This window comes from Metopolophium dirhodum, chromosome 6 (genome assembly GCF_019925205.1).
Source record: "Metopolophium dirhodum isolate CAU chromosome 6, ASM1992520v1, whole genome shotgun sequence".
Classification (NCBI taxonomy): Eukaryota; Metazoa; Arthropoda; class Insecta; order Hemiptera; family Aphididae; genus Metopolophium; species Metopolophium dirhodum.
Window position 1 is genome coordinate 26,894,136 of NC_083565.1, and position 9,860 is coordinate 26,903,995.

A 9,860-nucleotide genomic window follows, 5' to 3' on the forward strand; every position below is an offset into this window, starting at 1 on the left:
GAAAAAATAGAGCAATTATGGGAAGAATTTGATAAAGTACAAAGTCATATAGAAACGAAAGATATGAGTGAGGATCAATTAACATATAGAGACACGTTCGTTGATATGTATTTTGATCTTATGTCAAAAGCCGAGGAAAGATTAACGCCTGAGGGAAATAGAAATAGTGAGATAGAAGAAAATATTACGGCAGGTAGTTCAAGCAATGGAACGCACAGCTCAAATTATATTAAATTAAAGCCGATAGAAATTCCGATATTCAGCGGGTCCTTTGAATATTGGTCGGCATTTAAGGATATGTTTAAGTCTCTCGTACACGAAAATGAGGGATTGATAAAAGTGCAAAAATTTCATTATTTGAAAATGTCATTATCAGATGAAGCACTAAAAATTATAAAAAAATTAGAAACGTCAGAAATAAATTACGCGGCTGCATGGAAAATCATAACTGATAGATATTATAATAAGTGATTATTAATTCAATCGCACGCAAAAAGTATTTACGAATTACCATGCATACGCGATGAATCGGCTGATAAGTTGAGGCATTTTACAAACGCATTGAATCAACACAGGCAGGCGCTACAGGCGTTAGATCACGATCCAGATTATTGGGGTGCATTATTATTACACGTAATAACATCGAAGATAGACGCAAATACTGTACGTCAATGGGAGACATTAAACGCAAAAAAAGAATTACCAACTGTCAAGGAAATTATATATTATTTACACGATCGATGTCAAGTTCTGGAGGCGGTAGAACGTTTGAAGAGCAAAATTGAAAAGGCAAAAACATTTCCGCGAAAAATGCACAGTTATGCATCAGGACAATCCACAAATACATCCACAAATATGAAATGTTATGTGTGTCAGGAAGCACATCCTATTTATAAGTGCCCGGAGTTCCTAAAAATGAATGTAGATCGGCGAATAAAAAAGTTGGAGAATTAAAAATTTGTAAAAACTGTTTCCGAACAAATCATACGCTGGAGCAGTGCAAGGCAAGAAAGTGTTATCAGTGTAGTAAATCGCACAACACGCTACTGCATCGAAATAAGAACGAAATCAATACACAAACGAGTGAGCGCGATAATAAACCGGCCGTGACAAGCGTAGCCCATGATATCGACGTAAATACCGAAAACGTAACAATAAACGCAATGTCATCGGCGGTGGAATATACAGAATAAGTAAATAGTGGTGGGCAAGACACCAAGACGTACTATTGGCTACAGCGGTTATAAAAGTATTGGGTAATGACCGGACATGGTACACATGCCGAGCACTGCTGGACAGTGGTTCCCAAAGCAATTTCGTAACCGAAGAAACAATGAAAAAATTAAGATTGCCGCGAAAAAGGGTAAATCTACCCATAACGGGTGTGGCAGAAAGTAAACATAATGCTGAGTATGAGCTAACTGTAGTCTTACGGTCGTGCGTAAATTCATTTTCGATAAGTAGGCAAGCACTTGTACTACCAAAAATAACGGGATGTCTGCCAGCTAACACGAATAACTCATTAAAATTATCAATACCCAATAACATAAAACTGGTTGACCCATATTTTTATAAACGCGGTAAAATAGATATATTAATTGGAGCAGATACGTATTGGGAGATTATGTGCAACAATATATTCAAGATAAGCCCAGCTGGTGTATATTTACAGAAAACAAAATTAGGATGGATAGTGGCGGGAGGAACGGCGCGAGGCGCAAACATTGCACTGAGCAGCTGTATGCTTACGTGCGCGGAACGCAATAACAAGCTATCTGAGCAAATCGAAATGTTTTGGAAAACAGAAGAATGCATGATAAAAGAAAACTGGTCAGAAGAGGAAAAACTATGTGATGAACATTTCATACAAAACACTAAGAGGGATGAAAACGGAAAATTTATTGTAAAACTTCCATTGAAAGATAATACATTTAGGTAAATCGTATAACATTGCACTACGCCGATTTTTGTCATTAGAACGACGGTTAGCGAAGTGTACGGAAATATACAATCAATATAGAGATTTCATGCAGATATATTACGAACTTGGACATATGGAGGAGGTAAACGATCGCGATATTAATAATGACGGTCACGATTGTGTTTATATTACCTATTCATACGTGATAAATGCAGATAGCCGTACGACGAAATTACGCGTAGTGTTTGATGCATCCAGCAAAACCGAAACGGGCATATCGCTAAACGACGTTTTAATGAAGGGCCCAGTTATACAAGAAGAATTAATCAAAATTATCGCGCGCTTCAGAACGCATAAATATGCATTTTCGGGCGATGTTACAAAAATGTACCGTCAAATCTGGGTTGACAAAGCACATCGTAATTATCAACGAATATTGTGGCGACCAAACGAAAATGAAAAGATTACAATTTATCGTTTGTGTACAGTTACATATGGTACGGTATTGGCGAGCTACCAAGCTATAAAATGTTTATCATCGTTATCGGAAGAAACAAATAATGAGGCATTATCAAATATAATAAAATATGATTTTTGCGTTGACGACTGTCTAACGGGGGGTTTTACTATACAAGAAACCGTTCGGCTACGTAATGATTTAATTTTCACATTAAGCAAAGGAGGATTTACTATGGCGAAATGGACGGCAAACAACAATGAATTAATAAAAAACATCCCCAACGCTGACTCAAGTGCATTCACATCGTTAGATTTAGGCGAGGATGCTGTAAAAACGGTCGGATTATTTTGGGAAACACAAACCGACAATTTATCGTATAAAATAAAACTATCCGAAATCGAAGCATGCACAAAACGTGAAATATTGTCACATATTGCCAGTTTATTCGACCCAATGGGACTTGTGGGACCAGTCATTGTCGTCGCAAAAATAATTATGCAGTCATTATGGTTGGAAAAGGTTGGATGGGACGAACGTTTATCTAAAGAAGTCTGCGAAAAATTATGTTAAATGAAATTATATGTAATATATTAATATATAAATAATATAATATTTTGGCGACACACTATTGATAACATAGATATGATGACGCGGTGGCGGGCCCGCGCGCTTTCGCGGCAGCCCTAGCAAGGTGTAGTGGTGTTGGGGGGAAATTATACATCTCGTACGTATGCGAGCGATTGTTGTAAACAATTAAATGAGATAGAATATATCATTATAGAATATGCGAGTAAGTTGCGCAGCGGTCGGTTGTCGTTTGACAAACTACCGACTCGGGTTCGAATCCCGGTCCTGTAAATTATTTTTATATTATTTTCCTCGCGCGGGGGAATGTCGTATACGTATGTGATAGATTGACTCAACCCGTGGGTTGAGCAGAAGCGCAACCATGGGTTGAGCAAAGGTGTTACACGGGTTGAGCCATCAGGTATAGGGTTGAGCCAGCAGGTTGAGGTTCCAGAAATCTTTTTTTTATCCTACTCTGGAGAAACGTTTCCCCAACCACGCCCATTGAAAATTGACTTTACCATGCGAACCGATGCCGTACAAATTTCGGAAACTGTCGTACAAATTTATGCAAATCACGTGCTAAATATTGGCATAGAAAAGTTTGGAAAATTAGGAATAGGTGGGACTGGAGAAATGTACGTGTTAAAAACAACGTTAGACCAGTTGGTACGTAATGTTAATAATAACATACAGAATATAATATACAAACGATAAACATTTCGCAGACATTAACATAACATTTAATATTGATCAAATTTAATCAGGGGGACTGGGGAACTCATTGAGTCAATAATTTGGAATCGAACGGACAACCATATTCTTCAATAATTAATCCCAAAACAATAATAAAGCAGCTATCTATCCCACAAAATCTATAAAAAATAAATAACTTCCATACTACTTAATTTATACTATATTATATATTATACTATACTATATTAAATTGTTCGTCAATATAATCGATTTTAGATAAGTACCTATCACATGTGGGTAATTTTTAAAGCGTGCGGTTGTCTGTCGACTGTCAGTGTAGTGGATTACGCATTTAAGACTACGTCAAACTGCATTTGGTTATTTTTCAACGCATTTTGGTTGGTAATTAAACTTTTAACCAACAGTTAACTTCCATTATGTCAAAACGAAAAAATAATCCTATATTAGATATGTATCGGAAAAAACAAGACAACGTTGATGATCCACCAGTTATACCTTCACCGGCTTCACCCACTGAAATAATTGAAGATCAAGAAGATCAAAGTATTCGTTAAGTATTAAAAAATTATTCTTATCAAAAAAATTGGGAAAAATCGTTTAACTGACTATATTATAATATTAAAAAGGGTGGGACTTTTTGTAAGGTATGTGAAAAATTTCTTAGTAGTAATCATAGTGCTTTACAAAAATCAAAAGGTATTTTTATATGTACTCCATTTATAAATTATCGAAAAGCTACTGGTAGAACTGGTAAACACTTAAAACACGCTAATTCAGAAAATCATGCTAAAGCTTTAGCTTTGAATGAATTATTTTTACATGGAAAAAATGAACCTATACATACACAAATGATCCAACAAAGTAATTCAGAAAAAATACAAAATAGAATTAATTGTTCTACTTTTGTGCATAGTGTTTATTTTTTGGCAAAAGAAGAGATTCCTCATACTACTAAATATAAACCATTATTAAATAAAGTAGTGCTAAAACAAAATCAATCTTTACTTGAGTGGGTGGAAAAACAAAGTGATAGGTCGAATTACATGAGTAAAAATAAAGCTATTGAAATATTAAATTTTATTGGCACTGTTCTTGAAACCCGTGACTCAAATGAATTAAAAAATAAATACTTTTCATTAATGGCTGACGAGTCGACAAATATTAAAAACGTTTGTGAAATGACAATAATTATTCGTTTTGTAACAGATTGTGGTAAAATTAGAGAATTATTTTTATGCATTGTAGAATTATCTGGCCCAAATGCGGAAACTATAACAGAAACTATTGATCGAGAATTAAAAAAAAGAGAACTTGATTATTCAAAATTAATAAGTCTTGGTTTTGATGGTGCTGCAAATTTTTCTGGTAGTATAACTGGAGTACGAAAAAGACTATCTGAAATAGCACATAGATAAATACCATACATTCATTGTAGAGAAATCACTCAGTCAAGTTTTTTAATCACATTAGTTGTCCTAGATAAGGCTTTAGGCGCCGTCAATAATTTAAGCAAAATCTTACAAAAATAAAACCTACAGCTATCATCAGTACCAGTTTTAATTTCTTCTTCGATTGATCATCTTAAAAATGTCTCGGCCCAATGTTCATCAAATTACGAGAATAATTCAATTCATAAATGTACAAATACATTTAAAAAAAATGTTAGTAATTCACGAAAAATAGTTGAAAATGAAAATAAAATAAAAAGTCTAAAGAAGCTAAAAAATGTGTTGATACAATGATAGAACAAATGCAATTTTGTTTTAATGAAAAATCACTAGAAATAATTAAATTAATTGCTTTATTTGAATCGTTTGAATCTTTAATTACAATCACTGAAGAAGATGTATTGAAAATATGTTTATATTTTCCTAGTCTTGAACCAGCCGATGTTTGAATAGACTTGAATTCATTTAAGTATGTTGCAAATAGTTTGGTAGATGAAAACGTAAACAATCCAATATTATATATTTATAAAGCAAATTTTGGGTATAAAAATTTGAAAAAACTTGCTGAATGTTTAATGTGTGTACCAGTTTCAACGGCCACTGCGGAGCGCTCTTTCAGTACAATGAATAGGATTATGAACAAAATAAGAAATAGAATGGGACAAGAAACTTTGCAATCCTGCATGAAAACTAGCACAGAAGGACCCTCAGAACTCGATGAAGATACTGTAAATGAGGTAATTGATTTGTATGCACGTCAAAAGCAGCGCCGGATTCGTTTAATTTAATTTAATAAACATAATAAATATTAAATATTAAAATGTATATGACTTAAGCTCATATTGGTGTATTGTTAATAATATAGTATAATGTATAAGTAATGTATGTATAGTTAATGTGTGTTAATTGTGTTATATTTTTTTTTCCATATAATTAATCAAAATTAGATTATTAATAATTTATGTATTCTTAGAAAAAAAATAATACCTTAATAACTTAAATTATTAAGTATCAATCTGATACCAATAAATTGAGCTTAAAATAATATTTTTACTTCTCTTAATTATTTACTTCTAAGACATACCCCCTTGAAAATTTACGATACCCCCCCGGGATAGAAGGTCTGAAATAAACACTGACTATATACTATATTATATTCCTTTGTGTAAGTTAGATACTTATATAATATATCACATAACTCCCTTTCCAGTAGGTACCCATAACAAATAATAATTAAATTTTTATTTCTCTGTCAAATGAATATCTGGCAATAAGTCAAGACAATGAAAAATTCGTCATTTTTACACACTATAAGATTATACGATGTGTAGGCACTTGTTAGATATATTAATATGTAATCAACATTATGTAATAATCAGAAACACCCATGACCAGGGCTCGGATTTTATAGCCCTAAAAATAACAGCAAAATGCGCCATAATATAACCTAAAAAGGGGGGTCAGAATGGCCGACGCTGGTTCAATTCATCGGTCATGGGCAGCATTTTTTTCTGCCAAAACAAACACACATATGTGGAGGAGGACTCCTACTAACATAAAAACCTACAAACAAAAAAATAGCTAATCGCCTTAGTTTCCGGAATCAAGATCAAAAAAAAAAAAAAAAATAAAAAATGACCTAAAAAATCTTAAAATAAGCGTGAAAAATAGAAAAAATAAAAATGTATTCTGTTTACAATTTAAAAAACTTATATTTATTAAACACAACTATTAATTAAAGATTGTTGTGTTTTTAATATATCTATATTATTACCTATTATGAAACATTAAATTAAACTAACAATACATGAGAGAGTATATTAAACATATTATATAAATCTAACCTATAAATTATAAATTTATTATATTAGTTTCACTAAATTTGTATATGAGTTATCATTTAGACAAATTAATACAATTTTTATTAGACAACCCATATAATTTACCTAAATATCTATGTCTATGTGTCTATTACTATTTATATTGGAATGTAAATTATGTTGGTGAAAAATTAAGGAAGACGATGCTAAAAGTTGACAAAAATAGAAATCACTCATCCATATTTTTGGGTATTTTACAACAAATAGGACCAATAACAATGATTAACCGTGAAATGCATGATGTGTTACTTGCATTATACTGAATTCGTTAGTTTTTCAATCAATCTATGAAATTTTTATGTAAGGTATACACAAAATGTCTAATAATATATTATAAGAGAACCTATTAAAAATGAAGAGAAAATGAATGAAATACATACTATCAAAAATGATTATGTTATTCAAACATCTTTCTTAAATACTTACTCCTGGTTTTTTCGCCCAATTCTATAATACCATTATTTCTAAATTGCGCTGTAATTTATTATATTAATATATGATGATGTTTCAAAAAAGTTAAAACATCGACTTTTTGTCATATTTAAAAATAATATCAACCAATATTATAGATAATAAATATATAATGCATTTAATGTTTATATAACTAAAAAATTAAATGAGTGTAAAAGATAAATTCATAATAGGTATATATTATATTATTATATAAATTAAAGCCGTAACTTCAGTAATTATTTTATAATTTACACCAATAAGTATTCGGTTGTACGATTTAACTATATATTTAAATTGTTAAAATATTTAGAGAAGTGAAACTAAAATACGGGATTCCAAAATATGTAAGAACTAGAAACCTTTTTTTTATTTCCCCCATGTGTTATCGCCACGTCATTGTGGTGAACCATTTGCACAATACTTAAATAGGTAGTAGGACATCATCTGTCCCTCTACATCAACATCCTAGAAGATAAGATAATCTGTGCCTATATACAAATACATGTTCGATATTTTAATTACTAAACTCAATAATTCAAATTCAAAAATTTAAATATCACAATATTTAGAGCTAATTAATATTGGGTATTGAAATTAATATAAAATATCGAAAATCGACTCATATAAAGGCCTAGATAAACTTCTTCTCTTAGATTTGAATAATGAGTGTTCATACTACAATGTCACTCGTTAAGCTATATTATTGAAAAATTGAAATTGGTAGGAGTGGGGAAATGTACGTATATTATTGGAAATATGAAACTAAGTATCCGTGTTTCACTAAAAAGCATAATATGTGTACCTAATTATCGTGTAAAATGCCGTGTAATTTACATTTATATGTGCACATGCAAGAGCGCTCCGCCATTAATTTTATGTACAGTCACTCATAGTCATGAATTATTTTATGTACAGTCACTATTAATGATCACAAAAAAAAAAAACAAATCAGAAAAAATGGGAATATTCAAGCAAAAGCAGTTTCAACAACTTCTATTCTCTTATTTAATTCACTGCTCTCCCCCTTATTCAATGATTCATTATTGTTATGCTTACTAATTGAATAAAAGTAAAATTCTATACAATACATGATTGAAAATAAACGGAGTATCCACACACTGCATATAAATATATCGGTACATCGTACATGTTTATGTATATGTTTTGTAAATTTAATACATAATATAAAAAAGTATAATGATGTCCACCTACTATTATTAACCATCGATTATTAGGGGCAACCTAGAAATTCAATAACATAAGTTTCATCTTCGTTATTGTTTGGTTTTGTTGGCATGGTAACTGCAACGTGTTATCTGTCAGAAAAATACAATAATATTTTAGGCTCCAAGCCTCAACACGATGACATCACGGTAACTTTCATCTCCTATTCTCGAACAAAATTATAGAAGGAGCCCAGCCATTAGATAAACATTAATTACAATTACAATCAATAATTGCAACTATTGTCTATTATAATAACTATTCCAATACAATTTAAAAATTAGTGATACGTTTTTTTATATTTGCATATAATTAAAATATCTATCCAACTTACTTTTATATAAATAATAATTATACAGTAGGAAATTGATCACATTATGATAAGTAAGAAAACTATTATTATAATGATACTTACAGAAACATTTACGTTGTTCTTGTTATGAAATAATTAATGGTTAGTAAAATAGTACATTTTGTGGTGAAGGCGGGAAGTAAGATATTTCAGTCGCGGGCAACGTGTGCACCACAAGCAACAGGTGAGGGCCGCCCAATACCGAAATTGCCTTACCGCACGAGCCACACATACTATTTTTTGTCACGTCTCTGCATTCATCGATAACGGCAAAAGTAATGCAGTGATCTATGCAATAACTAGACTATAATTATACGACAACAATATATTTCATTAAAGAAACGATTTGGTTTTATTTATTTTAAGCGTCACGCATGGAGGTTCTAATACGATTATGAAATGTTACCAAAAGTTTATAATTTGTAGGGAACCGACAACCGTGGTATAGATTTCAATGACTGTTTTTGCAGGGTATAAGCGCGTCGCCCGTGAAATGAGCAGCGTGGTACTCTTGGGGATTTTCACTTTACTGACCACTGGACGGAAATATTATGCTTTCCAATGCTTCAGCGCTATCGAAAACCAAACTTTCGGTGCAGGTGTGATAAAAAATATGTTATATTTCAAAGATAATGAGATTGTAATATGGATATATGGTTGACTTTGAAGATGAAGTCAAACTCGTTTTAAAAAGCAATAGGTATGACTAAAATTTGATGAAAATGTATCACATTATAATAAGTGAAACTCAATGTATGTACATGTATAATATATAGACGTGCTGAAAAGTAAAATACAATAATAAATAATAATTACCATTACTCAGGCCATCTAAAAT

General features: G+C 31.6%; 2 protein-coding genes across 2 annotated transcripts; both read left to right on the forward strand.

Annotated features, from left to right (window-relative positions):
• The first annotated feature begins 1,333 nt into the window (after nt 1-1,333).
• On the forward strand, nt 1,334-1,939 carry LOC132947601 (uncharacterized). Its single transcript, XM_061017889.1, has one exon. The coding sequence runs from the start codon at nt 1,334-1,336 to the stop codon at nt 1,937-1,939; it is 606 nt and encodes a 201-aa protein (XP_060873872.1).
• Nucleotides 1,940-2,054: 115 nt separating this feature from the next.
• On the forward strand, nt 2,055-2,951 carry LOC132947602 (uncharacterized). The gene has a single exon (XM_061017890.1). The coding sequence runs from the start codon at nt 2,055-2,057 to the stop codon at nt 2,949-2,951; it is 897 nt and encodes a 298-aa protein (XP_060873873.1).
• The last annotated feature ends 6,909 nt before the right edge of the window (nt 2,952-9,860 follow it).

Bases quoted from the DNA above. Each gene is read 5' to 3' on its own strand.
- LOC132947601 (XM_061017889.1), top strand. From the start codon at position 1,334: ATGAAAAAATTAAGATTGCCGCGAAAAAGGGTAAATCTACCCATAACG.
- LOC132947602 (XM_061017890.1), top strand. From the start codon at position 2,055: ATGGAGGAGGTAAACGATCGCGATATTAATAATGACGGTCACGATTGT.